Source organism: Daldinia loculata (genome assembly GCF_022478755.1).
Source record: "Daldinia loculata strain CBS 113971 unplaced genomic scaffold F4817scaffold_7, whole genome shotgun sequence".
NCBI lineage: Eukaryota > Fungi > Ascomycota > Sordariomycetes > Xylariales > Hypoxylaceae > Daldinia > Daldinia loculata.
Genome location: NW_026054861.1, coordinates 244637 through 272469, shown reverse-complemented (window position 1 = coordinate 272469; position 27833 = coordinate 244637). Strand labels below are relative to the sequence as shown.

Genomic DNA, 27833 nt, shown 5'->3' with positions numbered 1-27833 from the left:
AGAATGATTTCCATGATACAGTAAAAAGCCGCCTCGAGTTCCAGGACCTCACCGTTTTCTAAACCCAATTAGTACTTCAAAGCTTAAGCACTATTAAACGAACGTTTTGAATACTCTAAAAACCTATAGTATCATGGCGCCGGCGCCTGCTGTATCCTTTGGTTTGCGGCTAATGCTTCCATCGCTGTTAACCGCTTCTTGTGTCCCACTTGTAGATTTCTGCTCTTCACCAGCGGTACTCCTGCCCTATAGTAAACATATGAGACCCAGACCTACTAACTATATCTATAGTAAGGTATTATTGTATAAAACTTACACTTGCCTGCTTATCGAGAGGACCGCCAGTAACTGACACTGGTTTGGTCATTTGGGCTTCAGGTTGCTTAAACCAGGTCAGCAAAGCACTCTAAAGAATACCGAGAAGTTTCTACTTACGATAGCGCCAGGGGCCTCAAATATACCGCTGGCCAGATCAACATTTGGCAAGGCATTCGTACTGCCCGTGTCAAAGTTCTTGCCGGCTTTATTCTGATCTTTCTGCCCTGCAGCAGCCATGTTTTTGTTGCAGGATGGGAGACTATATTCTGAAGGATTTTGGAAGTCCTGCAGTGTACCAAGTGGGCGTGATGAACCGGACCAAACTCCTTCGACAACTAATTTGCCATTTGGCCAAATACTTCGTCGCCTCACAGTAGTAATACGTCATCTACCGATGAGGCTCCATATATGGCCGGTCGCAACCTACATAGCCACGAGATATTCAGAGATTTACGTCACAACTACGTGATGAAGGCTGGGACCCGAAACCCCAAATTTTATCAGTTATTAAACGAGTAAGAAGTCCTTCGAAACTCAGCATTAGTAAAATAATTTGCATTCCCATGAAACAGTCCTTTCTTAAGGCTCCGGTTTTGTGGGGTACGGCTTGCCGGACAAGGGTTGAAATCGGAGCCGGGGCCGGAATAGCTCTTTCCAACTAATAGCTTAAAAGTTACTATCTGCTCTAGTGATACCAATAACTTGATGGTGGGATTCATAACATACATATCTAGGATCTATAAAGAACAAAAATCTTGCTACAAGTTTACCCAACTAGCAAGTAATAACTGGATTAGAGTAGTTTTCATTATTAACATCTAATCGTCTATTCCATTCGTCTAACTCATAACCTATATTTAATTCTCTGCTCCTATATATCTGCATCTGCATTATATATAAATTCTTGTATCAAGTCTCTAATCGCCTCATCGGTCTCACCCCTATCGCCCGGGAATACTGCGGCTGTTTTGGTCTGTACGGCATTTTCAGCTATTCTCAGCATATCTCGCAAGCTCATCCTGTCTGATTCCTCGTATGCTAAGCATCTGGCTAGGAAATCTCGAATATCGTCGTCGAGCGTAGGGTATTTCGCACCATTTCCATGGTGTAAGAACTCTGTTGCTCTTGTCTCGAACCCCTGGTATTCTGTGATCCAGGCCGATATTCTCACTTGTTGTCTTGCAATTAGGTTAACCATAATCTAGACCGGTATTAGCTTATTAGCGTTCTTGCCCAGGACGGGATTGTCTCAAATACCCTAATTACTGCTCGAACGTTATCGGGGACGCCCTTGAATCCCTCTCTTGTTCGTCCGAAGTCGATGAACTTTAGCGGCGGAACTAAGTCGTGCTCCGGAAATCCACCACCAGCGTTACCTATCATAACTTCATGCTATCAGTGAAATGAAATGCCCTAGAAAAGAAGTAACAAACTGTTTGCTGCACTCAAATCGGCATGTTCAATCTTGCTCGGTTGTGTGTCATCTCCAGGGATCGTCTCCAACTGGTCTGGACCATCTTCGCCGCCGTTCGGAGGGTACGCGAGGGCAACACAAGCTCTTGTTACTAGTATTTGGTATATATTAGAATACCGTTTCTAAACTCCCAAATGTAGGCATTATACTCACAACAGAGAAAAAAGGACCATATTACTCTGTTGGGTAGTAATTGGTCACGATTAACCAGTCTTTTATATAGCCGTGCTAGATCTCCATTTTCTAAGTACTCGATTACCACTATTGGACCGGTGAATCCTTCTAACGATTCTTCTAAAGCAGACCGCCTTCTCAATAAACGCTTTCTATCGCGTCTGAAAAAGGTCGTTGGGTGAGGCTCGTCGCGAGATGCCAGTATCCCCACAACATGCTCAGCTCCGCGAAGAGTCTACAGTAGATGGATTATTAGCCATCTCCGGTTACCGTTCCGCGCCGAATACTCACTTTTAGCCATTCTATTTCATTTCTTAGATCGTCTTCTCCCCGGGGTTTTAGAGATCGCTTCACCACAAGACGTCGAGTCCTATTCTGCGAGAGCTTTTCGACGAGACAGAAGGTGAGGCCGAAGGCACCGCGACCGAGTAGTCCTTCAAATGTAAATTTATGATGTTGCACAGCAAAATGTGACCTTAATTCCGCTTCGATATCAGCGGTGGACTTGTTGCCATAGGCAGGGGGCGCAGAGTGAGATCGACTCATTGGTGGTCTTTCTATTAAGCCCGTGGATGAACTGCCTTAAAAAAAAACTTATAGATAACCCTGGTAAAGCATAGATAGTAGACGTGCAAGTGTAATAAAGCGGCTATTATATAATAAAGAAAGATACTCAAGTAGTCTGATTGCGGAATAGGTACATGGACATGTTCCGCCCGATTCAACTTTGGGAAGAAAGAGGTAACATCTATTAAAACTAAGAGAGATACAAACAAGTCTTATGATCTAGTTAAAGATCTGAGTTTCAATGCTATCCATATTTGTAGTTAGATGACAGTAATTGAAGCATGTATTGTACATCCTTTCTAATCCAGGTAGTTATGTTCCGTTTCGTAATTGTAGATAGTATAGTTTATGAATTAAATAATTCAACTTCTTTTATTGTATGCTGTAATAGTTTGTTAGTGTTTGCTTTAACTTTCAGTTTATCTTTAATCTTGTATCCCCGTCCCCAGTCTTTAGCGGCCAAGACGCAAAAAGCTAAGCGGTACAAAATGATTGGCCAAAAAAGCTCCGACGGCAGGTACCGAACCACTTAAACTTCGGCTCCTCCAAAATTTCAACTCTTCAAAGCTTCAAGAAGCTCTGCACAAGATTCCCGCATTAACGCTCACTCGATTAGGCCTAACTACCTACCAATTGGCCTGGAGCCTCTTCCCCCTCAAGATGGCACCCGCGCGCCTTATCCGACCGCCGACCTGTCTCGACTGCCTGCGCCGTCTCGTCCACCCCGCCCCGGCATCGCCCCCCTCGTTTCTATCTCTGCAGACTCGAGGCGCCAAGTCGTCGACGAAGGCCGAGGAGGAAGATTTGCAGGGTATTCCCGTGCGTCTGCTACAGGACATCCAAGGGTTCGGTCGGAGAGGTAAGTTTTTTTTTTCCTTAAGCTCCTACATTCGTCTTGTCAGAATATTGTATGGCTTATGAGGAAACGCAACAGATGCCATCATCCGAGTCAAACCCGGCCGCATGCGCAACTACTGGTTTCCCAAGGCGCAGGCCGAGTACATGACGCCCCGGCGCTTCAAGGAGCTCGGCCTAACTGAGGCTGCCATTGGTGTGCGCGACCGGTCCTTCGGCACCAAGCTCCTCGTCGAATCTGAAGCTGTGCCCGCTGAGGAGGGGCCCAAAGAGACCAGGAAGAGCAAGAAGGATACCTTGACGCTACCGGTAAGTTTGGCTTAGTACTTCTACAAGTAATCTTACACCATGACCTGTGTTAACATATAAATCCAGCCCAAGGAGACCCTCACCCTCCTCGAATCCCTCCTCCCTCCCACCCTAACCTTCGCCCGCAAGCCCATCCACACCGTCTCCGCGCCTCTATCTAGCGAACCCAAACCTACCCCCATTCCTCGATCGCCATCTCTCGCCGCCAACGCCGCAGCATCTACAAACTTCGCTGCCGAAGACTCGACGCCGCCCTCGGCGGATGAGGCAGCGTCGGTAGCCATCTTCGGTTCCGTATCCATAAACGACATCTTAGCCTTGATACGAGAAAGGCTATTAGAAGCAGACCCAGCGCAGGGCGGGCGTGTGGCACTCGAGGCGGACAACGTGCAGATCCAGGGTCTGGAGGGCGAAGACCGCATCAAGCACCTCGGTACCTTCGAGGTTCTGATTTACGCCGGCAAAGACCTGGAGCCCTTGGTGCGGAATGTTGAGGTCGTGCCAGAGGAGTGAATTAGGGACGATGTGTCAATTATCATGCTATTACCGTAAGATAACCGGCAGAAAGCCCGCGAAAGTGGAGTATCTACTACCTAGTAGCGAGCCAGCACGGTATTCCTATACGCATGAATTAACATAGCACGTGTATGATATACCAACCAGCTAGGGTAGCTGAGCTAACACTAGATATGCACATATGTCGACAAATTTGGATTCGTGTATCAATATATGCAGTGCCCATCTTGAAGCCTTTTAAAAGTTCAATCTTTCGTATCTCGGCCATAGGATGGTTAACTAGCTCTCTAAAATAGCATACGTATTTCCCCAAGGTTGAATTGTCACTACAAGAAAAGGCGGCGGGGAGGACGTAGATTAAGGCAATGGTCAATAGGTAAGTAATTAGGTCATGGATTGGGTATTATTTTCCATCCCTTCGCTCTCTCTAATACGACAACTTAGTCCTACCCCCCCCCCCCCCCCAAAAGTAAAAAATAATAACCCAGTGTTCAAGCATCTATTATGAGACAAAAACCAGAAAGAAAAAAACCCAAGACAAGCAGACCCTTTTACGCCAGCGCTGTGCCCAATAAAAATATGATACGGGAATATTAGCCTGTACTATGCCATTCATCCTGCATATCAACGCTGGTCTTCCTTCCGATTAATCAGCTACAAACTTCTTGTGCTTAGGTATGGAAGGGGTAAATGTGATGATGTGTGGTTATGGACAAGAGAGTTGACCAAACCTGATCACCTGCCGGGATAACTAACGTCTAGGTTCCATAGTGAATCCCATACAATACTCCTTCTAACGGGGCTTGGGCTTTCGATAGAAGTAGCAGTTATTTCTCTGCGGAGTTGGGAATGCTGGGGTCGTTGTTGTTGCTGCTGTTGTGACTGTGTCCGAGGCTGACCCGACGGCCTCTGCTGCTGAGGCTGCTGCGTATTGGGGTTGTCGTCTATTCGCCGACGCTAGATCCCATCAGCGACTATGTCTCAAGGATCGAGGGTGGTGTTAATTATCGCGCCGCACCTCGGTTTGCTCGCCCTTATCTGCGGCGGTTTGCTTGTCCCCTGTTGATTCTTGCTGCGTTCCGCTTAGCCCTGCGCCTCCCTGCCCAACTGTCGGACTTGTGATACTGTTTGTCTCGCTAGCTAGCGCACTACCTTTTGCGGCGACAACCCCAGCAAGAGGCTGGGCCTTCTTAGAGCCTGAACTGCTACGCCTGCTCTCGAGACTCTTGCTGAGGGTTCTACTAACACCCTCAATTCCACCGTTAGGGCCCAGTTTGGATTTCCCCTTGCTCAAACGTCCATGTGCGTGCATATCGGCGACAGCTGCAACAGTGTTTGCAGCGACGGTGGACTTTCCGAGCCCAGGGGTAGATGGGGCGCCGGGTTTATCTTCGTGTGCATCAATAAGCCACCAGCGTAGACCATCTGACAAATCAAATGGATTGTCATTTTCGTCGCCAGTATTAACAGAATCAGTTTCACCCTCTGATGGAAGAGCAGTGGTAGATTGTAAGCTCTTAGATAAGTCGACTACTCGCTCTTGAACACGGGTTATGCGGGCTACAAGCCACTCGCGGCTGCGCAAGCGGTGGCCTTCCTGCTCCCGCAAGAAAAAATGAGGACATCCGACATTGAAAGCAGCCCAGGCACCTGTCGTCTGATTACGGGTGGGGAGAAACAAGGCTAGGTCGCCTTCTTTGAATTGTCTGAAGGCAATTTTGTCACGAGCTTCCTTAGCAGCATCGTGTGCCCGTTCTCTGTAATTACGAGCGTCTCGAGTCATCTTTCGAGCAGTATGCTCCACTTCCTTAACGCGACGGTACATGGCTTCAGAAAAGGCGTCAATGTCAAAGTTGCCCGGACCGGCCATGAAAGCCTGGTACTGCTCATCTTCTGTATTCGAGTCCTCCGCGTTCATCCAGTATAGTAACTTGAGGTCAGCACTATCAGCAAGGGGGTTACTTGTCAACGAGACGGATCGCCGTATAGAAGAGCCGGGATCAGACGAGTCGTTAGGGTTTTGAGATGTCCGTTCAGACCGCGGAATTCTTTGGATGGCCATCGACCCATCCTTGCGTGTCACGGAGAACCCAAGGCGTTCGAGAAGCCTGCATAGCCTCTCATTTTGTGTATATAACCGCTGGGTGAGGTCTTTAGTGCGACCGTTGCGTACTTCGGATCGACTATTAAGGGCTTCTAATGTAGCATCGGACGCCTGTAGCTTCTCCTGGAACATTCGGACTTCCTCTTCAAGGCTACCTAATTGGGACTGTTTTGATGCCACTTGTTCGGTTAGCTCCGCAACTCTCTTTTCTTCATCTGCTAGTTTCTGCCGTAGCGTCTCTGATCCTGTTTCGCCCTCGGTCATCTTCATTCGGAGTTGGTTGAGTTGCGCTCGCCCTTCGTTCACTTCCATTTCAAGAGTGGCGCTTCTAGTCTTCTCCTTATCCAGCGTCTCCCGCAAGTGCACTGAGCTCATCTCTTCACTAGAAAGCTTCTCTTTCGCAGTATGTAGTTCGGATTTTACATCTTTGACAGTGGCCTGGGCACGCTCTAGATCAGCCCTCGTTAGAGATATGTCTTGTTCGAGGGATTTCAATCTAGCCAAAACATCATTAGATTTGGTCGCGACGGAATCTGTAAGATCTGAAAAGTCTTGAGGAGGTTCGTCCGTTGGAGATAACTGGCCGTAAAGCTCCCTGAGCGAGCGAGCATGCGTATCCATACTGTCGAAGAAAGTTTCAGCTCGCTTATTTAGCTCTTTGACTTTTTCACGCGATTCCTTTAACTCCCTCTCAAGAGACACATTGCGTTCTCTCTGAACTCGAGCTTCGTTACGTAAAAACTCGACTTGTCCCTGTGTTCTTAGAGCATCATCCCTCTTCTCTTTAGTAAGACGATCAACCTCGGCTTCGAGAGAGTGAAGTTTCTCATCGTACGTCAACTTCTCATTTTCTCTAGATTCTCCGAAATGTTCGATCTCATCTTCGGTCTCTTCGAGGCGGGCCTTCAGCGCTTTGACTTCGTCCTCCAAGGATTTACGCTCTTCCATGAATTCTCTCTTTAGGGCCTCCATATTTCCTAAAAGATCTTGCTTCGTGGAGTTCACTTCGTCCATACGGCCTTTCAGTTCGGCGTGAGCATTCGCTTCTTTCTCTAGAATTGCAGACCGTTCTCTCTGAGCACTTAGATCTCCTTCTAACTGCGCAATGCGATGGTATAGAGCCTCATTGCCGTCTGAGACAATCGATTGTCGCCGATCATCGGACACTCGGGGTGATTTAACGGAGCCGGTCGAGTCGTTTTGTTGGGGTTGAAAGATATTACCTAAAGGTGACGGTCTTGATACCTGAGTTTGACGATGCAAGAGATCTTCTAGCCGGCGGACTCGACTCTCAGCTGTCCTCAACTTATTCTCTAGTTTAGACTTATCTCCTTGCAAGCTTCTAAGAAGATCGTCATCTCCGCGAATAAGCAGACCGCTTCTCCCAAGCGCTGCTTCATGTACACTGCCATTCTTGAAAGCTTTCAGCCGTTTCGACTGCTGCTTTGTTGGATTGCTGAGGTCGTTTATTAGCTTGGTGATATCGCCCAAAACTCCTGCATCCGCATTATATCGCCTTAATACGGTCAGGAACTCATCAAGCTCTTGCTTCGTCATCTGAGGCCAAGATTCATCATCACCATGAAGGTTGACCTCGAAGCCAAGTACGCTGCTCTCGGTCTTCTCTGGGCCATAGGTACTACCGACCATTTTATGCCACTTCCGGCGTCTCTTCAATTCCTCGTCTTGGAATATAGCCATTTCATTAAGCAGCGTCGAAGAATCGGCTTTTACCTTCTCCGACCATTCTCTACGCCGTATAGCCTCGGCGACAAAAGAGGCATACATATAAGGGAGCTGTTGAATGAGCCGCAGATAGTCGAAGGTAGTCATCTCCTCCTCTCCTTGGTTTATTGCGTGCATCTGAGTCTTGACACTATGGTGTACGCTGGTTATCTCAGCAATCCTACGCATGAAGGTAAGAGAATCAGCAGCAATACCGTTTCGCGCTTGGGTGACATAACGGAGCATGTCATCCATCTCAGAAGCTCGGGTTTGAATACTCGGTAAGAGCTGTTTCGTGTGATTAACAGCTGTTTTTGAAGCCTGCGGGATATCCTTTGCTTGATTAGTATACGACAGGGTGGTCTGGTAGTCCGTGTCGACCTTTCGTGCGACAGCCTCGATATCTTCCAGTAATTGGATACTGTCGCGTTTGTGCCCCATCACCGAGCGATCTAATAGTTTATTGAACTCCTGTATCAACTCTTCGCAGCCTCCAAACATCATCTCGACTGTCTTGTCTAACTCGGATATTTTATTATTGAACTTTCGAAGGGACGTAGCAGCGAGTTTCCCAGCTTTCCGAGTAGGCTCGGGGTCAATGAGATCCTCCAGCGTTGCTTGACGAGGCTTTCGAATGTCCTGACCTGTCATAAAATGCACCATCGTTGGGGAAATAGCAATGCTCCGTGCTAGCTCAAGGTATTGTTCCCAATTAGAAACCAGATTGGCATATTCGTCTTGAATAGGCGTTGCCCATTTTTTGAGTTCCGAGTGCTTTGGATCTATTAACTTAACACTGTTGTCGAGATTTGCTACGGCGGCATCGAGACATTTTAGCATGACATCTATTTCATTATACCGCACCTGGGCCGCATCGGCCATGATGGTGCAGTCTTCTACGACCTTCAGGGTCCAGTCGCGACGTCTTTTGAATAGATCCTGCCATGATTGTAGCGTGTGCGTGTTCTCGATCGAGTTCGGGGGAGTAGATACAGTATATCGTTTAGGCACGGGGGACTCGGAGATAAGAGCGCTGGCAGCGCCAGGCGAAGAAGCTTGAGTTATTCGAATATCATAAACGTATACCTCCTTCTAATGAACATGTTAATCTCAAGTTTATACATGGGTCTAACTGAGGGACGTTAAGGTAGACAAACCTCAGATTGTATGCTCTGGATCTTGACAGTCTTTCCTTGCGATGTAAGAGCAACAATATTCTGGATGGGTATGGAGCTTTGCCGGGCAACCCACGCCTTGAAATCATCTAAGCTACAAGAAGAGAATAAAGCCGTTAGCAGAAGTACTCATGCAAACTAATAAAATGCGGTAGGCCACATACTCAAATCAGTGTAAGAAATGGAATACGTACGATGAGAACTGAGCGGTATCGACCTGCAGGCGCTGGCCCGTGTGGGCAATCAACACCTGCGTCTGCGTCGCCATGATTTATACAGTCCATCCCCTGAAAGAATGAAGTAAATGATGCGACAACAGATATGACGTTCCAGATATGCAGAGCCCTAAGGTGGGAAACTCAAGCGTTGACAAGCCACCGGAGGAATAATGGAGATGGCAAGTGAAGCTTTATCTTTCTGTATCGGAGCTCAACGTCAGCTGGCAGGCAGTCAGGCGCCGTTCGTACATAAGGCTCCTTCCGATTTCTCTGTAATTCGTCACCGATGATCCACAAATTTTGCTGGGGACGGACTATGTAAACCTAGACCCCCTGGCGCTTAAGTACATAAATGATCTACTTCAGATCCGATACACGAATCACATGCATCCAGGTACCACGAACACCTAACAATATACGTGTAAATCCCATTCGTGTAATAAAGTGTATCAAGCTTCCATAGTAGAAAATTTTACAAGTCGAAGTTGAAGCCTAATGATTTAAATATAATTTGCGTATATTATATACGTAGGCTGGGCATAACTTTGGTTTGCGCCAAATGCGTTACACTATAGCTTTAACTTGAAGTTTGTTATTTAGCGTGTTAATGTGACAACAAACGTGGGATCTAAACGCGAACAATCAAGCCACGTTCGACCTTGAAGTACAGCCACATCTATTGAATGTGACAAGCCTAATACTAAGGTTCTTACCTCCATTGTAATCTTGTAAAAGAAGCGATAGCGAAGCGAAAGTGTGTTTCATAATAAAATAAAGATCATCTCACACGCTTGTGTTTCAAACAAACGGCCTTTACATCGTATATGCTCATTCGCAAAAGGAGATGGCGGGTGGAACGATTCACGAACCAACGCCACTCCTCCTTTCAGATGATGAGAAACGTATTCTAGGTTTACATGATCGCCTTCAGCAGCTTCAATTAGAGATCGCCTTACTCACAGCCCAGAAGAATTACGACCCACGTAAGTTTCTACTATCAACCTATAAAGTATACATGGAATCTAATTAATACTAGGTACAAGTCCACCTACAGGAGATGGGAACATAGAAGCAGCCCAGAAAGCGCTTCTGGATTCAAGATCCAAATATGTCCTCCGGAATCAAGTAGTAGACAGCGTTGTGGCTGCCAATCCAATCCTACAAGCAGTGCACAACGGTACAAAAGCATCTCCGATAGAAAGGTAGGACTTACAACATTCACCCCTACGCCATTATTTCTAACTCTAGTCCGTAATTCTATAGGGACTTACTGCCCATTCTAGAACAACGCGACCAGTCATCTTCAGCGTTAGCACAGCAGTCCTCGGAGTTACGCACACTGCTTGACGAGATCACGGAGGTGGAGAGTCAGAGTCTACGCCTCGGTCGCGAGAACGTGGAGCTGGCGTCCAAGTTGCTCGAACTTGCCGAGCAGACGAATCGGAATAAGGCAGAGGCGGTTAACCTGGATCCGGAGCGGGCAGCTGAGGTCTCGAGCCTAGAGGGCCAGGTTAAGCTAAGTAGACAGAGATGGCGGGTCCTGAAAGGCACTGCAAGCGCAGTGGTTGCCGGTAGTGGAGTTGATTGGTCTAGAGATTCTGAGCTGAGGGATATTGTCTTGGACCCCGAAAACGAGGATGAAGCGTGATAAAGAAGTTCAAGATTCCGTATATTGACGAGAAGAGCACGTTCGATGATACCCACCTGAGTAATAATCCCACTAATCTGGCAATACTATTCTTTACCTTCATATGTGAAAACTCCGAGTCTACAAGCCCTGGAATAATGCACCTGAGCCTTTGAGTTGTCACAATGTTACCTCACAGATATAGATACCTAACCCTATTATCACTACTTATCTAGACCCATACCAGTTTTGATAGTCGATTTCCAACGCATCCGTTCCTGATAGATAGGGCTTAGCGTAGTCAGTCTTGGCCGAAGCAGGCATGAATCACGTGGAATAAATCTATTTTAGGATTTTGATGTGATGTATCGAATCGAATGTTAGCTAGTACATAGAGCAACCCAGGTCTCGTACATCGATTAAGGTGCTGTAGAAGGCTATTCTCCTGGCAGCAGGTCAGCTATCATTGCATGAAGTATACTGCAAGCACATATGGACATAAAAAAAATGGAGATATTGTTGACGAGGCAAGCCGTGCTTTAACTGATGGATGGATCATTATATCAGACATGACGTAAACAAAATGGCGTGTAGAATCAGCCTGGGCTTTGTGTTTACACATGTAGACTTATTTAAAAGACAGAGTTTAGGTAGTTAATTGTATTTTGCCTCTGACGGAATCAATGCTTGTTTTGCCATGGTGTTATCGACGGTGGAGAATCTTGAAGGGAAGAAAAGGTCGTCATCGTTACGCTAATAAAAAACACCATAATCAATATGGAAATGAAGAAGAACGCGAACACAGTGTACGATGCAAATGAGACCATTCCCGAAGCATCTCTTGGTGTAACCCGCAGCTCTGTGCAATATGATGTACCTGTTTAAACATGTGGTACCTGGCTGTCTTTCGATGACTTTGGCCTAGCAAGACACCCGATGCCCTAGAATCAAGAATGAGAGACAGTCTTCCTAGCCTGTCGCTAGTAAAGCGGCCTGTTTGAACGGATCAAGACAAGACATGGCGTACACATGAGAACACCACAATATGAATTGTTGGTGCTTGGGTATATCATGCAGAGAGATCTGACTAATAAAATCCATCGCGGTCTAATATAATTTTTACTCGAGGATTCGCATCGCGTCCCTCGTCGTCCTTAACTAACATAACTTATTTGTCCGCTTGTAGATTGTAACGAGTTTACAGTAAGGTGTTGCAAATGCTTGCTCATAATGCGACTCGATAATATGGTGATACAACTCCAAATCGGTGCGACTGGATTTGCGACTGGATTGCATTGCTCATATTGCTACAATAGGGGGGGCTTATTCCTTGAAGGATGTGCAAGCTTGAGCAGGCTGGCTTACGGGACTCTGCGGGATGAAGTTACGCCAGTACAACAACTAGGATAACCGCAATGCAGGCTCTTAAAGATTATTGGTCCATAAAATGGCTGCGTTGATATTTGCCTGTGTGAACGTATTGGGTTGGAACAGCCCCTTGGTAATATCCCCCAAGAATATCGTGCGTGTTATGGATAGTTTACGCGATTCATACCCGTCTAGTGGTTAGAGATGCCATATAAAATATCCAATAATCATCGGGCTATGATATCGTAAAGAGGGTAAAGTATTAGGACAAGGGCTGTGGGAGTCTAGATTTTCTTAGCACTTTGGAAATGAAACGGAGAGTATATCGCGAAAATGAAATAAAACGTCGCCATGGAAGTGTTTTACTAAGGCAAACGGAGATAAGAGAGAATAAAATACTGGACTACGTAATCCAGCTGGATAATATTACCGTTATAAAGCTGGAAGACTTGGGTTGAGTGGTTGACAAAAATTGTGAGGGGCCAATTCTGTTTGGGGGTGGGATGCGTAAGAAAGGGGAGAAAGGCAGAGAAACTGGTGCAAAGGGTGAAGAGGGGGAATGTCAGACTCCCAGAACTGCAGCCAGAAATTTCGTGTGGTGGTAATCAGCTGCAAAGGACCAGACCAGGCAAAAAAGGCATAAAAAAAGGCCATCCCATCCACCCAGGGAGCCCAGGCCTGATAGGTAAAAGGGAAGTACCTAGCATGGGTGATGTACATTTACGCTAACAAGGAAGCGTAAAGTACTTCCAAGCCATAGTGTACAATCATCAATTGTGATGCACCCGGGGCAGTCTCCAGTTTGAGGTACATACAGTCTGTACGTACATGTACGTACGCGCGTGGGCTTAACGCTGTACCTCCAGATAGCTTTCCCTAAGCCGTCTGGTTTTCGCATTCTCCTTTTGTTTTTGGTTTCCTCTTCTTCTCTATGCAATGCAGCACTTCCAACTTATGCATCGTTTTTCCCTTGTCTTTTGATGAGATGCAAGAGTGCAACTAAGGTTGAAGGAAGTAAGATGCATGTACGTATGTAGAGGTAGCAGGTTACCTACATACATGTAGGTTGAATAATTGAAGCATCATAGCGGAAATAGAGTCTTGTGTGTTTATGGTTGTTTTAGGAATGGAGGCACGTTAGGTAATAAGTGATTAAACGTTGATTCCCGAAGCATTGACGCAAAAAAGAGGAAATCAGTGATGCCACTCCATCGAGGTACACAGTATCAGACATCCGACTAAGACCTGGTAGGAGCCTGGTGATGCTGTACTATGAGTTTTCCCCCTTTTCGTCTAGTCTTTTCTCTATCTACCCCCAGCGGCATTCTGCTCAATATCCTTCGGAGAAACTGCAACCATTTCCCGCGTTGTTTTCATAGGCAGAGTAGGGGGAAGTTTGAGAAGGACAACAGAATGTATGTACGCGGTATAAAGATACCTATTACCGGTAACCACTTTATATTAGGTAACGTACCGTCCTACGCAAAAAATAAAAAAGATAAAAAGGGGTCATAAATTGGTTGCTTTGCAGCTTTGCAGCTTTGCATACCTACATTGTAGGTATGCTCAAGAAGAATGACCAGGACTGGCTGGGCTGGACTGGCTGGACCAGTTGCCGCTATGAGCGATGAATGAAAGAGTGAATGAAAATAGATTGATGAAGAACAAGTGATACAGTAATGGTGTAATATGTACATAAACAAAGCAACATGGCAACATACCTAATATTTCCTCCCATAATGTTGACCGTTTTAAACATTCAAGATAATAATGATATGTATATACATAGCCGAAGGTACAGTGATTCTTACAGTGCAATAAGCACTGTGGCGTAGAGGACCTACTTCCCTGTATCGTGCTTATTGCAACGTCCAAACCGACTAATAACACACAGGGTATGAGAAGTACCTCCCTACCGAAATTGGGTAGACAAGGTACTAGGCGACCTAGGTAGGCAAAGCCTGCACACAGAAATTCTCTAACCTGAGAACAAACCAGTGGTTACTCGCTTGGGCTTGGTTACCTCCAGTTCCCTGCTTCCCCTACCACCTGCTCAGGTACCTACCTAGGTAGCTCTCCAACCAAAATCACTCGGCCACTGTGCCTACCTTACGGTCTGTCTATCGCTTGCCCGCTTTTTGGTGCAGACCCCCCCTCCCTCTTTGCACCCTCCCTTAGAAATTGGGGCAGTCTCAAGTCTGGCTTTGCACACAATCACCCAGGCGCAGTAAAAAGGCAGTAGGCCAACGCTCCCCCCATACAAATTTCCCTTTCTTCTCCCACATACAAATCTCCCACCTAAATCGTCTCTCATACAAACGCAGCCTACACTCAACCTCAATAGCTGCCCATACAAATTGTGAGTACCTCCGTTTATATGGCACTGCACTGCAAACATCAAGTCACCTCAACCACTTCCTTACATTGCGCGCATCTTGTCGTCCCAGCAATGTCAATTCGTCTCTAAATAGATGCATCATGTTTTTAACATGATTTGCATCATCGTCGGATGTTTTGAAGCTTATTCAATAGCTTCTGTTGATATTGACTGCTGCATCGACTTCTTGCGAATTCATTATCATATTTTCCTAGTCCACCCTGCATTTTAGACTGGGCAATTCCACTGACTGCGATTGCGCGCAACAGCTTTATTCTTCCACAACATAACTGTCCAAGTTTTTAAGAAGTACTTCAAGGTATGCATTTGGGTCTACTTTGCTCGATTCCAAGCTTCAAGTCGCGGTTTTCACGCGTTGGCGCATACAATTGCATTTGCGACAACAGCGCATCGCATTCAACATGACCCTGCATCACCACCTCAACATCTTATCCATATGCCCCTCATTCGCACTTATTCGAGCTGTCGCCCAACCGCGCCACCCAACGACCGATTCCCTCATTCAGCACACTCACCCTACCACATAGCCTCTTACCACTCAATCTTAAGCACGCATGTCTATTTAGGCCAACAGGAACTAACATATAATTCCATTAGAACACCAGTCAAAATGCCAAAGGAAGCAACCAAGCGTGGCAAGGCCGGCAAGGTCGAGAAGAGAAAAGGAAAGAAGGGTAAGTCATATACGGTCGCTGCTTTCATATATTCGGTCTAGATGCATCCCAATTCTGGTATCCAATCCAGCATGTCTTTACTACATTGTTGCTCCCAGATGGCTAGAGTCTTCAAGAGTGCTACAAGATATCATCCAACCGTTGCCAGCACACCATCAAGCTCGCATAGTTGTTAGAATAGTCACTAACTCGTTGGACATAGACCCCAACGCACCCAAGCGTGGTCTCTCGGCCTACATGTTTTTCGCCAATGAGCAACGAGAGAACGTCCGTGACGAGAACCCTGGTATCTCATTTGGTAAGTTCTGCTAGTAGTACGCCAAGTCTTCTCATACTGACTCCGTCATAGGCCAGGTTGGCAAGATCCTTGGTGAACGATGGAAGGCGCTCAACGACAAGCAACGTGCCCCTTATGAAGCCAAGGCAGCGGCCGATAAGAAGCGATATGAGGACGAAAAGCAAGCCTACCAGGTAATTTACCCGCATTCCTCTTATTAATATGCAGCGCTGAGCGTGACTAATTAGGCCGAATCCGATTAGGCTGGCGGAGATGATCAGAGCGAATAGTAATGTCCTCTTATCTTGCCCGCTTGTTGGTCACGAGGTTTCACGACGAGATGATTCTGGTCGTGCGGCCTAGGGAGCCTTTTGACCGTGGTAAATGGCACAAGTTTCCTTTCCAGTCTAATGCGTATGGGATCGGTCGGTGTTGATGCACAGGGAAAGGGACATTGTGCTTTAGTTTTCTTTTACATCATTTTCACTCTGACTGGACCAGAGTTCGGGGAAATTACCCTGGTCCGGTGGCGTTGTCGCAGCTAATTTAAGCTAGCCATCTTGCAACGAAGCACGAAGCTATCACGTCGGTGCTTCTCAACAACGCGATGTAAAAATAGTTTGCTCTTACCATTGAAGAGAGTTGTCCGCACACTAGTATTTAGTCCCAGCTGCTGGCCCCATTACTCTAGCTCGTGATAGAATGATTACGGATACAATACTATGCAAGCGCGGCGTTCCCACGTGGCCAAATCCAACCCAAGCCGTCCCGTGCCCGGTAAACAGATGCATGCGAGGATCTTGTCCCGGAGATCTGGATAGTCAGGGGTCTGACCGAGAGAGGTGTGGGAGCAGACGTGGCTGAGATCCTTGCCCGACCTGTTTCCAACTTTCCCTACCCTCCTTATTCACAACAACGCCGCAAACGCAAGGCTGTAGGAGTAAAGCGAACTGCCTGGAACTTTGTAGCCTATCAAGTCATCCTTAAACATCAGGTAGGTACATATATATATATATATATATATATATAGTTGGCTTCTCCGAGTTTTCGTTGTTGTTTTTTCCGACCATGTCACCATGGTTAGACTGGACTCACGATTGGCCCATACAGAAGGGAAATGGTTGATTCAATTAAGCCAATCATAAGGGTCCTAAATTAAGACACAGCATCCAGTCGCGTCTTCGGCGACGGCGGCAGTAGCATATGCAGGGCAGCATAGGTAGGTACTCACCAAGATATCGTCCGTCATACAGCATACGTATCCCTACATATCGATCTAATATATTGCCCAGATCAGTCAGATCTGACACTCATGCGTACTAGCTGCCCAACCAACTCGCTCTGGGACTGGGAATGCATGCAAGCGCTGTTTGTAAAGTAACGCAACGAAGCATCGGGTTCATCGCACGCCATCGGACCCTCGATCGGAGCTGTGTATCAGTCCCTCGACCAGAGCTACATAGAGATGATGCTGATGTCCTTTCCTTATAAGATACTAGGTTAGTCTATCATGCTGCATGTTCCATGATATACAGCATTCGGATCCACCCTACACTTACCCGATAGCCTGCTGGGCAAGATGGTATACTAATATTCTATCACCATCTAATACGGTCGTTCCTGTTTATATACGATCATGTTTTATTGATCAGGTATTATTTTCGATCGCAATATTTTTTTTAGCCGCCTAGCAAGCGCTGGCAGACATATATCCCGGACTGCAGACATTATCGCCGGCCAAAATTTGGTACGCGTCGGCGCTTACGAGACGAGCGGTAATGTCCATCACAGAAAGTCATAATCGCTAGAAGTTTTGTCTTTGTTGGATTTTTTCCCGCTTCGTTATTTATTATCCCATCATCAATTCCGGGCTCGCGCCAGGCCGCAGACAGACAGACAAGCGCAAAGCTGCCCGGCAAGCATCGTCATGACAAAACCCCTCGTCCCTCGTCCCTCGTCCAGTCCGCTTTCTTCCCTGCATATTATCTTATGCAAGTGCTCCCTTCTCCGCGCCGTGAGCGTGGTAGCACCATGGCCCGCTCTACGCCTGATCCGGTCTCTGCGGACAAGGTCCACCAATCCCTGGTGCATACGCTTGCTTAGAGGTTCGCTGCCGGGCTTCGTGGCAGTCTCTTACTTGAGTCAAGGTAATAATGTTTGAAAGACCACTTCCAGAGCTGCCCGCAACGGCAAACTTCCGAACAGACAGCCAAGCCAAGCCAATTGGCGGTGGTTTTTTTTTCCGGTTTTTTTTTCTTAAATGTTCCTTTCTTTTTTATGCCTTTCCTATCTTGATCGTCCTCATACTCATTTATGTACGTCTGTGTCGGCTGATTCCTTCATTGGACCTGATTAATATCATCTCTACGGATTGCCACTCGGAGCAAAGGGTTATTATTTATTTTTTTGTTCCGTCGATTAATTTCGTATTTATGCACTTCTCACCGGCATCAGGATAGCTGAGCCACGCACGCATTTCTATCTCGGTCAAGATTATATTATAGTAAAATACTAAAATACCAAAATTCAGATCTGAGATTATATAGTCGCTAGTTTTCATACGATTATAGCCGCATCATCGTATAATTAGTATTATCCTCTCTTTTTCCACCTTCGGTGCTTGTCCACACGAACTCCACACACACACACATACGGCCTTCTTCGGATCGAGCCTTTTCTCTGTTGGGGAATGCATACCTAACACGTCACCCCACCGTCGTTGGGCTCTGGATTCACGTTATATGAGATTTGCAGAAGCACACTTCCTCTCACGGGCAAGATTCTCATTACGTCTAAATCTTATTAGGTATAAGACAAACTCTTCTTGAGTCTACCCTCGCTAGTCAATTCATTCTCAAAATTCCCCCTCCCCACACGGCCAACTACCTCTCGTGTGGAGACGGTGATCTTCCGGGTGCTTATCAACAACCGAGTGAGAATCTTAGTGTTCCTAAACGACGCTATACTATCACGTTAATATCGATTTCGTTCGCTTTCTGCTACCTTCTGGAACCGGCATCAGCTGCAAGTACTGTGAGGCTTGGTGTGTAACGAAACCGAGTCCCGTGGTGGCTGTGGAGGATAAGCTGGATAGGCCACCTTTTTCTCTTCTGCGGTGAGATATCTTGATTACTTGCCATCATGGGATCGTAAGAGCTTCATTAGCCATGGATCCGATTCTACAGCGTAATAGAACCCCGACCGCCAGGGTGGCGGTCCAACAGCTCAGCCCTCAGTTGCTCAATGGCTGTTTTCTCGAGGCTGATCGTGCCGATATGGTTGGCTTCAACCTTCAAGGGCTACGAAATTGTCTCCCAGAGCAGTTCCATCCCCATCTAAGCGGGATTATTGAAGAGATATATAACACAAGCCGTTTACTACGCGACCTTGCAGAGCAAGCCCAGATTCACGTCTCTCAGTTGCCCGCAGTCTTTGACTATCTGAACGTCGTCTTGCCATGTCTCTGCAAAACGCTCCGGGATATCATGTCGTTCTACGAAGACAAGTCAATGAACAAAGAGCACCGATGGAGGACCATGTACCATAAACTTGGTAACGAACTCCCTGGTACCACTCTACCGGCTAGATTTATCATGTATAATCAATTCCTGCGGCTGCTCCAGGAACTTCTAACAAGGTATGGTTCCTACCACCCCAGTTGACTCGTTAATAGATCCTTCTGCTACCCAGTTAGATAGGTCCCCGAACTTCGATTTGAACGGGATGGAATCCTTGCGCATCCGTATTCTCCAACTACGTGCAGCTAGGAAGATACGTCAGTAACTCATGCCTCCTTATTATTACAATGTAGCTGATCCCTCTTTTAGCCCCGCCAAGTCCTATCAGAACGGATCTCATCCGACGAGACGAGGCGTTGGAGTTCTGGAATCAAGAGACAGTAAGCCTTTCGACGCTTCTTTCTAGGGGCAGTTGTATTGAACCCGGGCAGAATTCGCACTGGGCAGAGGCAATCTTTACTCAACCCCTGCCATCGCGGAGGGAATTTAAGCATCAAGGACGGTAAGTTATTTGCTTCTCTAACTGGACGCTTTAGGGTTAAATTGCAGCTAATTCTCGGACAGCTCAGATGCGTTCGGGCCTTTGCAGAAACTCGGCCATCTCCCGCCACTTCCACGAGACGTCAAGATATTAATCAAAAGGTAACTATCCGTCTAATTTCCTCATAGTGCAGGCTTACTTCGGTAATTACGTACGATATACTGATATACATCCCAGGTCATTCGATAGCGACCGCATCTCAGTTATTTTCTTCTTGCAGCTTAGAGACCAGGCGCCATCGCTTCTGATCCGATCGAAAGTCGCCAGCCAAAACTGGGTCTCCGTCCTCGGTGTCCACGAACTCTCTATTCGAAGAGAGAGCGACTCTGTCCTGCACTTATCTAGATGGAGCCGCTCAGAGCGGAAAGTCAAGCCTTGGGCAGACTTATCGTTTCTGACTTGGGAAGGTTAGCTTTCCCCGAGACTTGAAAAGATTCATATTATTAAAGAGCTAAGCTGACTGACTGGGAGTAGAAATGGTGCTCTTTTACTGCACATTTCTGTGCCTGCGAGTCCGTAGCCAACTTACACTCAACGTCAACCCTGCTGAATATCACATTCGCAAGGAGAGGCGTCTGTTTCAAGCGTGAGTTATAAAGACACTACCTACACAACGAAGCAGCGAGGCTGACATGTAAACTCTAGCCAAATCATTGATGATGGTTATCAACATGTTCTAATGGTATTCGAGGATAGCGCCACGGGTGGCTGCCGCCTCCATGCTGCTGTCTGGGAAGGCAAGCTGCGAGCGTGTCCCGTATGGACAGCATTTAGTATGTGCTCATTTACGCGTTCAAACCGCAATTCTCCTTGTTCTTATTCTTATTCTTGTCTCTACTGCTACTGTGTTGTCCCATCATCGACTAATTGTGATCTTCCCCTATTAGTTCCGCCGAACGTGTCTTCGTCCTGGCTCCTCCGCAAATCGAAGCGTCGCATCTGGCTGCGTGATATACAACCATACGTGTTTTGGGAGAAATATCGACCCACGAACCAGCGCAAGGGTCGCCTTGGCGCGTTCGAACTTGCATTCGCAAATAGCGAGGCCGCCACGCGGTTTCAGGAGCTGTTCGCCTCGTCGCCGGATACATCAGCTGCGTCGGTTCCCCCGGATCCCTCCGAACAAAATGATAGGGTTGCGGATGCTAGTTAGTCTATTTATACGAAACGGACAAGAGAAAACGAGAGTAAACAGCCTCTCTAGAGACGATATAATATATACCATACGGATAATAGCGCCGAAAAATTTATTGAGATCTTTTCTCTCTTCCCAGATGTTCCATTTATTCACGAGGCTGCGCGAACTCGGATATAGCTCCTCGACTAGAGTAGCCAGCTCGCACAAAAACCGAGGTTTATACGATTGGAACATAAAAGAGCACATACGACATACCTAACTCAATTTCCCGAAACGACAGGATTTACGACAGACACGCGTTTGCATGACTACATCCACGAGTTAACGAAGCTCACGATATTTCCTATGTTACATTTCCCCTAACGAGATTGACGACTGAAAACGATGATGACGACGAGAGAGGCAGATTGTTCGATGATACCCCCTTTTCTTTATCATAGCATTCAGCGAAATCTTGATTTACTTCCACATTATTTAACATGTTCATTTCACATATATCTATGGTCATTTGACGTACGCGTGATTAAGTTAATAATGGCTCCGTCAATAATGAGTTTTATTTACGTATGGGGGGCGAGGAGGAAGAGGTTATTCTATGCCTGTCTAATTGTCGGTGGGTCGAACAATAGTTCAAGTTGGAGGAGGTCCTTTTTAGCCATTATTTTTGATAAACATAATTCTCTTATATAATTTATAGTCAAAGTGACCACACAAAAGCATCGCATTTCTATTACTAAAGACCCTGTTAGTCCTGCGTCGCTACTAGGGAGCTCATTCGTTGTGTTAGGCGGAGTTCATATGATTTATAGGACCGGCCGGTAGTCGTAGTGTTAGTAGGGAAAGTAGTAGGGAAGCGAGAGAATCAGGACACAGGTGTATACATAGATGCTACTACTTTAAGGGGAACGCAGTACTTTTTATAGGGTAGAGTACAGGAAAGGCAACTATAAGTACAGCTCAATCCCTTCCCAGCCGAAATATCTAATATCCACACCCCTCGTAGGCCGATTTCCTTGATACTCCAGCTATATTCATCCCTTAAAGCCTAATAAAAGACGGTTGTCCGTGTCAAGGCTTGAATCTAGATCGCTCTCAGGCCCCACGACTTGATACGAGGATCGTTTGTATGTACCAGTCGTCTCAATGCCTCAAGGGAAGAGTAGTCGCTGAGAACTCGGATGCGAAGAAGTTTGTCCGTGGGATCTTTATGGGGCCAAATTATACCATCGGTTGCGTACCACGGGCCGTGTGACTTGTTCCAGATCTTGTCTATTGGCGACTCTGGATCGTTATGGAAGCGTGGGTGGTTGAGTAGCTCCGTTCTGTACATAGCCTCTCGATACATGCGCAAATGCCCCGGGTTTGAGATAATAGGGTATGAGTTGTAGGAGAAATTCGACCACTCTGCACGCATTGGAACAATATCGGTCCTGGTTGGGCAACACCAACGATAGAGTTTTTGTATGCCGACAACTTTTGCGAAGGATTCCAGCTTCATCCATTTATACGGATCTTGCTGTCCCATGTGAACTACCCGTTGCCCGTTTAGAATCCCATTATTGCTGAAGCATTTGCAACCCGGACCATGTTGAGCTTTCGGTAGAGTGATATGATTCTTGTCCAGTGCAACTATAAATCATGTAAGATTAGATTCCACGTAAAGGGGGTGGCATAATACAATAGCAAGGAATCTTTACGTACCCAAGAACCTATACGGCCAATTACTAATGGCCTCCACCTGGATAAGCTCTCCATAACAGAAGTTGGCCCGGAAATCGATCACCCATTCTGGGTATGGAGGGCTTTCCAAAAAGGGTGTAAGTGTATATTTGTATCGATTAGGCATCTGATGAAATAGATTAAGAAGTATTTCGCGCAAATAAAGAGCTCGAATCTTTCGGGCATGCTCTGTGGCCGTCTCTGGAATAATATCATGAAGCTCTGGTATCCTAAGTCCATACTCGCTTTCTAGTATGTGCTCGGCTGCATCCTGGAGCTCGGGGAGATGAAAGGCAGTGTACATCCGAAATAGCTTGATATCCCATTCACGATGGTGGACGTAGTCATTGAAGAACTGCTTCAACTCAGATTTATCTAGGGGATTGACTTTGCGGGACTCAATAGCCATAACAGCCAACTTGTAGTCATTCGGGTCAAGCCGGCGAAGGATGAGGGCCTTGGCGATGTGATTGGAACTTTCGACGTAAACCTTGTAGAATCTCTTTGATGCGAGAAACAGTGAACGAACTTCTCTGGCACTCTCCATGGAAGTGAATATCTCGACGACAATCTCGGTAGGCATGCTTTTAATACCGCTTTCTGCAACTTGTCGTGCCATGATGTGAAAGGGAGAATATACCCCAGACATAACACGGGGAGCTAGATGGGTATGTATGAAAGAAGAAATAATAGGTACGTAGTAGACGCAAAAGTAAAAGATAAAAGGCGTGATTGTTCTGAGCGTCAAAGAGCTGTAGGATTTTTATACGCGGGGTGATGTGAAATGGGATGCTAGTAGTTGGAAACTCTTGAGACGTCGACACTTGGGAAGCATATATACTTTTGGGAGCTTGAGTGCAAACATTTACTTATCTAGTATCCGAAGCGGTATGTGATGTCTCCCGACGGGATGCGTGAGAATTAAAATAAGGTACCTAATGCAGTGAGTTGTGCGTATCTAAAGTTGCATGTACTTAGGTACGCACAAGGCGCAATACGATAAGAATCTACGTCCTAGTTGACAGGTGCTTATCACCTAGGTGACTTATATGTTTCTGGTTCCATTCAGGCCAAAAAGCCACGTCACGGTGTATAATCTCCAAGTCAACCCTATTCTGATTGTTTTGGGTGGGGGGCGCTATGATTGTATATAACCTCATGTAGCAAAAACGTTGACTGACTAACCGAATGAGTCATTACCTCAAAGAAAACTAATATGGATACGGTAGTGGTTTAGTTAATCATCTGGTATGAGTTTGCTAGGACTAAATACTTGTGACTATCATGAGGTGGATGTGGAAAATATGGAAGCCCGTGACTACCTACCTATGCATACTGAAAATATTCTCATCTGGAATCTTAGCAGCGGCATCAGGTGTAAATCTTTATTGGCCAAGCTACCTCAATTTCGCTCCAATTTGATAATATGGCCTACCCGTGAGACAACATACCAGTAACGATACTACAGAAGCAAATAGGCAAAAGAACAAGCTGTTGGATACACCTCTCCAGGCGCAATATTTAGATCTCAGCACCTAGAGCCTACTGCGCCACGACCCCCTATCTGGTGTCACATCTTCCATTGGACTTTATATGCTGGCTAAGCTGGGATCAACTTCTCGGGTAGAGCAATCTACCTAGTATTTGTTTGCGACTCCTTAGGAAGCAGGTGTCTACACTTGCTAGAATATTTGGTGCCCTGTCGTTCCCTAAATGGCTTCTTGCATCCAGCGTGTTGCTATATGAAGATAACCAGTTATTGAATGTGCCACGTGCTACTAAATTGCGGTAGTAACTATAATAAACGTACCTATGTACCCAGGTGAATTCTTTTCTTTCCTTATATCCTCTTTGACTGTTCAAACCCTACGTGATCCGGCGATACCGATCTGGTATCAACTCCTCAATGTGTTCAATATCTGTTATGTCCATTCTAACAATGTTTCATATTTTCTTGGGTAAAAAACATCCCATAAGTTATGAAAGATCCAACTTGAGGATGTGAAAGTTCTCATAGATTCCTAGAAATAGTACTAGACTAGGCTTGCTGAAATCCACCACATTCTACCTAATCACGTTGGCTTTGCTGGTTCCCCTGAAATTCACATCAAAATGTACTTCTCATTTCTGATATTTTCTTTATTACTTGGAGCTGATTTTTCACGGTAATAAATTAGCTGCTAGAAACTATGTGTCTAAACAACCACACCATTGCGGCCTGGAAAAGACAATTAAGAAGCATCGTTTTATATTTGTGAACAATGAAAAGATACAGCAAGACACAACTGGTATACTTGAGGAAGGATAGAACCAACTTAGATAGAGCTAGTCAATCAACTAACTTGCTCTCAATATTCTTCTTAAATGAGGGTGTATGCTATCCTTCGTACGAGATAAATGTCGTAACTTTGAAAATATTACCTAGTAAAGAGTTCGTGATAAAAGGTGGTCGTCAAGGCAACTGGCAGGTAATTGGCAGCCACGCACTCCAAAATCTAGATCCACGACTAACTCTACGCGGATATGGTTGCTTTAGTTTACCTTGTTATTCTGCCCTTAAAGAATGATTAGAAGTTCTAGACCTGATTGGCACTTAAGTATTTAGTGACCGTATCCGCCGTTGGCCAGATCAAACAATTGCGGCGCCGCCATTCAGACTAATAAAACTAAAGACACCATCCCGACGTTAAATTATGAGATATGAATACAGCCACGTGGAATACATGTGCTGACAATTAGGTATTCTTACCGTAATTTCTATTTAACTAGTACGAGCTGTACTACTTGTTGACAGCACTTATCTTTTGATTATTCTTGTGAAGCATGAGATGAGTTAGTAACGCAGAACTGGTAGCTAAATGACTGCCCGAGTGTATGTTAGAATGTGGCTGGAATATGGCTGGAATGTGGCTTGTATGGCCGGAAGGTGGATATTCCGGTTCCGGCGAATAATTCGGAATAATTCGGAATTATTCGTGTTGTGTAATTCGCGTGTAATAAAATAAAACACGTGTAATAAACACCTTACTTTGAATCATGAAAAAGGGATTTAATTGGCGCAAGTAACAATGGACTATGCTATGTGGACCATTGCTTGATTCGAGTTTCTCTCTAGCTATGTAGTCGGCTAGTTTACACTTGGGGAGACAGCATGTATTTTAGTCTAATTACACTCGCCAGTGGACTTTCGTAGAACAATGTTAAAATGAACGGCGTGCTCTATTGTCAACTATTACATTGGCGGTTGTGCCTGTCCTGACTTGATTCTGCTCAATCATGAATAGATAGTAACGACTAGAGTACCATTAGTTCCTGACCATACTCTAAACGACTCGAGTAGTCATAGTCCTAATATGAGCTGACTTGAATCTATGACGATTATGACAAATGCCAATAATATAATAATTTTTTGCCTGGAATTAGATGGGAGCTTATTGCTATTCCTTGACCATAAAGTTATATGAATCATGTGACAAGACAAAGTGAGCCTCTAGACTTCTGGAAATCCGGAGTTGGATGAAACAGCTTTGGGGAGAGTTGGGGTAATTGACACAGATCCGTATAGCGCATCGTACGCATTAGTTTAGTGCCATTGGTACCAAGATCCTCTTATTCGGGTTAGGTCTGCTGTCTACGGGGAACCAAGGAAAATGGTAGCTAGCATGCTTGACAAGCTTAAAACCAGACACACTATTCGTCTCGAAATAGAGTTAGAAGCTTAATTGTACAGACACCAAAAGCTTGTTCGGCTTGTCTTGCTCGTCTTCCGAATTATGTAGCTGGCATATCTGCGGTGGTACGTCGGTTATTCTAACCCAGGTGGGTTAATATCATGTCCGGAAAGGGGTTTCTATCCCGGTATTTTGACTGACAAATGCTCCAGTAATACTATGGTATAGTAATCCGCTATGACTTTTGCTATGCATTCATTACATACGCTCTTTCGGGGAAAACCTTCCGTGCAGCTGTAGCGTGGCGGACCTGCATCTAGTGTAATATGCCCGACCCCAAATCCCACATCCCCAACTAACGTCATGAAGAGTGATACTAAGGGCATCTAGCTCGTGGTAGAAAAGGAGCTTGAATAGCGGGTCTTCGAATCTCGATCTGGGCCCCCGGAAAGTTCTCCACTCATAGCATGGCGTCAAGCATCGGTATTCAGATTTTTTTTTAAGCTTGTAGGCTTGGTAAGCTTGGGCTGGAGCTCTAGACGACATTCGGTTTGATTCCTGTTAATGATATTGGCATGTCGCTCTAGCTTCTTTCTATTTGAGCCGCATTATAGGGAGGGAATATGCACCAGTCGTAAAGCCTCGGAGACATTCTTCGGAAAAGGGGTTGAGCTCCATCCTTACTACTACATTGTTGTATGAAGTGACGCTCTGCGTATGGGCATACTTTTACATATGAAAGTAATCTAGACCCTTCCCGTCAAGGAAATCGTTAGAGTCCGCACTACCTACAAGGGAGCCCAGGTGCCAAGCCCCTGACCGAGAGCTTCAGCAGTGGGGCGCCGGATTAAGGGAAGTCAGGTACGCATGCTAATCAGAGCTCTAAATGTCGATCAGTACATATATGTATGAAGAGAGTCTACACCTCACCCCAAAGTCATCCTGGACCATCAGCCCAAAGTCTAACCCAATAAGGCAAATGTGGACCTTCATTCCACCGTAATAGTATTAGCGCACCCAAAATTCAATTATTATTTCATTAATATTATATATGTATAAATATACATTTTATACACCGTTTTAAAATTTAATAAAATTTAATAAAATTGATTATTAATTAATTATTAATCGATTAATGATCGATTATCGATTAATCGATAATTAATTGGTTTATTTTATTTTTTTAAAAAACTTTAAGTATAACAGATTACATAAGCCATGTCACGTGTTGATTAGATTGCTGATTAGATAACAAACATCGCATGCCGCGCATGAAGCTATTCGCATTGCGCATCGTACTTACATATTTAAGTACCTAAATACCTTACTATACGCAACGCAATGCAATTACGAATTAATCCCTGTTTCCTTATTATTTCGTGGATGAAATGCCTCATATTTTGTAATTGAATTGAATTGAATTGAATCTAATGTGGGACCTTAAAATTTAACCAATCAAATCTTGCG

The 27833-nt window shown here is 45.6% G+C and overlaps 8 protein-coding genes across 8 annotated transcripts; 4 read left to right on the top strand and 4 right to left on the bottom strand.

The window, feature by feature from the left end:
• Positions 1-92: 92 nt before the first annotated feature.
• F4817DRAFT_260729 (uncharacterized protein) lies at positions 93-687 on the bottom strand. The gene is made up of 3 exons (XM_049299281.1): positions 436-687; positions 317-382; positions 93-246 (listed from the first exon to the last, which is right to left on the bottom strand). The coding sequence occupies exons 1-3, from the start codon at positions 553-555 to the stop codon at positions 124-126; spliced, it is 309 nt and encodes a 102-aa protein (XP_049162139.1). The 5' UTR covers positions 556-687; the 3' UTR covers positions 93-123.
• A 502-nt stretch (positions 688-1189) lies between these two features.
• F4817DRAFT_368507 (kinase-like domain-containing protein) lies at positions 1190-2512 on the bottom strand (the record flags this gene model as incomplete). The annotated part of the gene is made up of 5 exons (XM_049307250.1): positions 1190-1519; positions 1576-1703; positions 1752-1883; positions 1946-2201; positions 2258-2512. 5 exons carry the CDS (start codon positions 2510-2512, stop codon positions 1190-1192), a joined length of 1101 nt encoding a protein of 366 aa, XP_049162138.1.
• Positions 2513-3105: 593 nt separating this feature from the next.
• Positions 3106-4447, top strand: F4817DRAFT_327665 (uncharacterized protein). Its single transcript, XM_049302065.1, has 3 exons — positions 3106-3392; positions 3468-3697; positions 3764-4447. Exons 1-3 carry the CDS (start codon positions 3194-3196, stop codon positions 4208-4210), a joined length of 876 nt encoding a protein of 291 aa, XP_049162137.1. The 5' UTR covers positions 3106-3193; the 3' UTR covers positions 4211-4447.
• Positions 4448-4675: 228 nt separating this feature from the next.
• On the bottom strand, positions 4676-10012 carry F4817DRAFT_327663 (autophagy-related protein 11-domain-containing protein). Its single transcript, XM_049302064.1, has 4 exons — positions 9412-10012; positions 9200-9311; positions 5232-9134; positions 4676-5170 (listed from the first exon to the last, which is right to left on the bottom strand). Exons 1-4 carry the CDS (start codon positions 9483-9485, stop codon positions 4949-4951), a joined length of 4311 nt encoding a protein of 1436 aa, XP_049162136.1. The 5' UTR covers positions 9486-10012; the 3' UTR covers positions 4676-4948.
• Positions 10013-10048: 36 nt separating this feature from the next.
• On the top strand, positions 10049-11272 carry F4817DRAFT_327659 (centromere protein H (CENP-H)-domain-containing protein). Its single transcript, XM_049302063.1, has 3 exons — positions 10049-10418; positions 10472-10637; positions 10699-11272. Exons 1-3 carry the CDS (start codon positions 10280-10282, stop codon positions 11081-11083), a joined length of 690 nt encoding a protein of 229 aa, XP_049162135.1. The 5' UTR covers positions 10049-10279; the 3' UTR covers positions 11084-11272.
• Positions 11273-14766: 3494 nt separating this feature from the next.
• F4817DRAFT_327653 (Non-histone chromosomal protein 6) lies at positions 14767-16750 on the top strand. Its single transcript, XM_049302062.1, has 5 exons — positions 14767-15126; positions 15426-15502; positions 15705-15800; positions 15852-15973; positions 16028-16750. The coding sequence occupies exons 2-5, from the start codon at positions 15439-15441 to the stop codon at positions 16040-16042; spliced, it is 297 nt and encodes a 98-aa protein (XP_049162134.1). The 5' UTR covers positions 14767-15126; positions 15426-15438; the 3' UTR covers positions 16043-16750.
• A 2196-nt stretch (positions 16751-18946) lies between these two features.
• Positions 18947-21277, top strand: F4817DRAFT_368499 (uncharacterized protein; the record flags this gene model as incomplete). Its single annotated transcript, XM_049307249.1, has 9 exons — positions 18947-19416; positions 19478-19554; positions 19607-19677; positions 19729-19799; positions 19862-19939; positions 20016-20245; positions 20313-20424; positions 20484-20611; positions 20726-21277. 9 exons carry the CDS (start codon positions 18947-18949, stop codon positions 20989-20991), a joined length of 1503 nt encoding a protein of 500 aa, XP_049162133.1. The 3' UTR covers positions 20992-21277.
• Positions 21278-22057: 780 nt separating this feature from the next.
• On the bottom strand, positions 22058-23314 carry F4817DRAFT_312766 (uncharacterized protein; the record flags this gene model as incomplete). Its single annotated transcript, XM_049300169.1, has 2 exons — positions 22058-22605; positions 22678-23314. 2 exons carry the CDS (start codon positions 23312-23314, stop codon positions 22058-22060), a joined length of 1185 nt encoding a protein of 394 aa, XP_049162132.1.
• Between the last annotated feature and the right edge of the window lie 4519 nt (positions 23315-27833).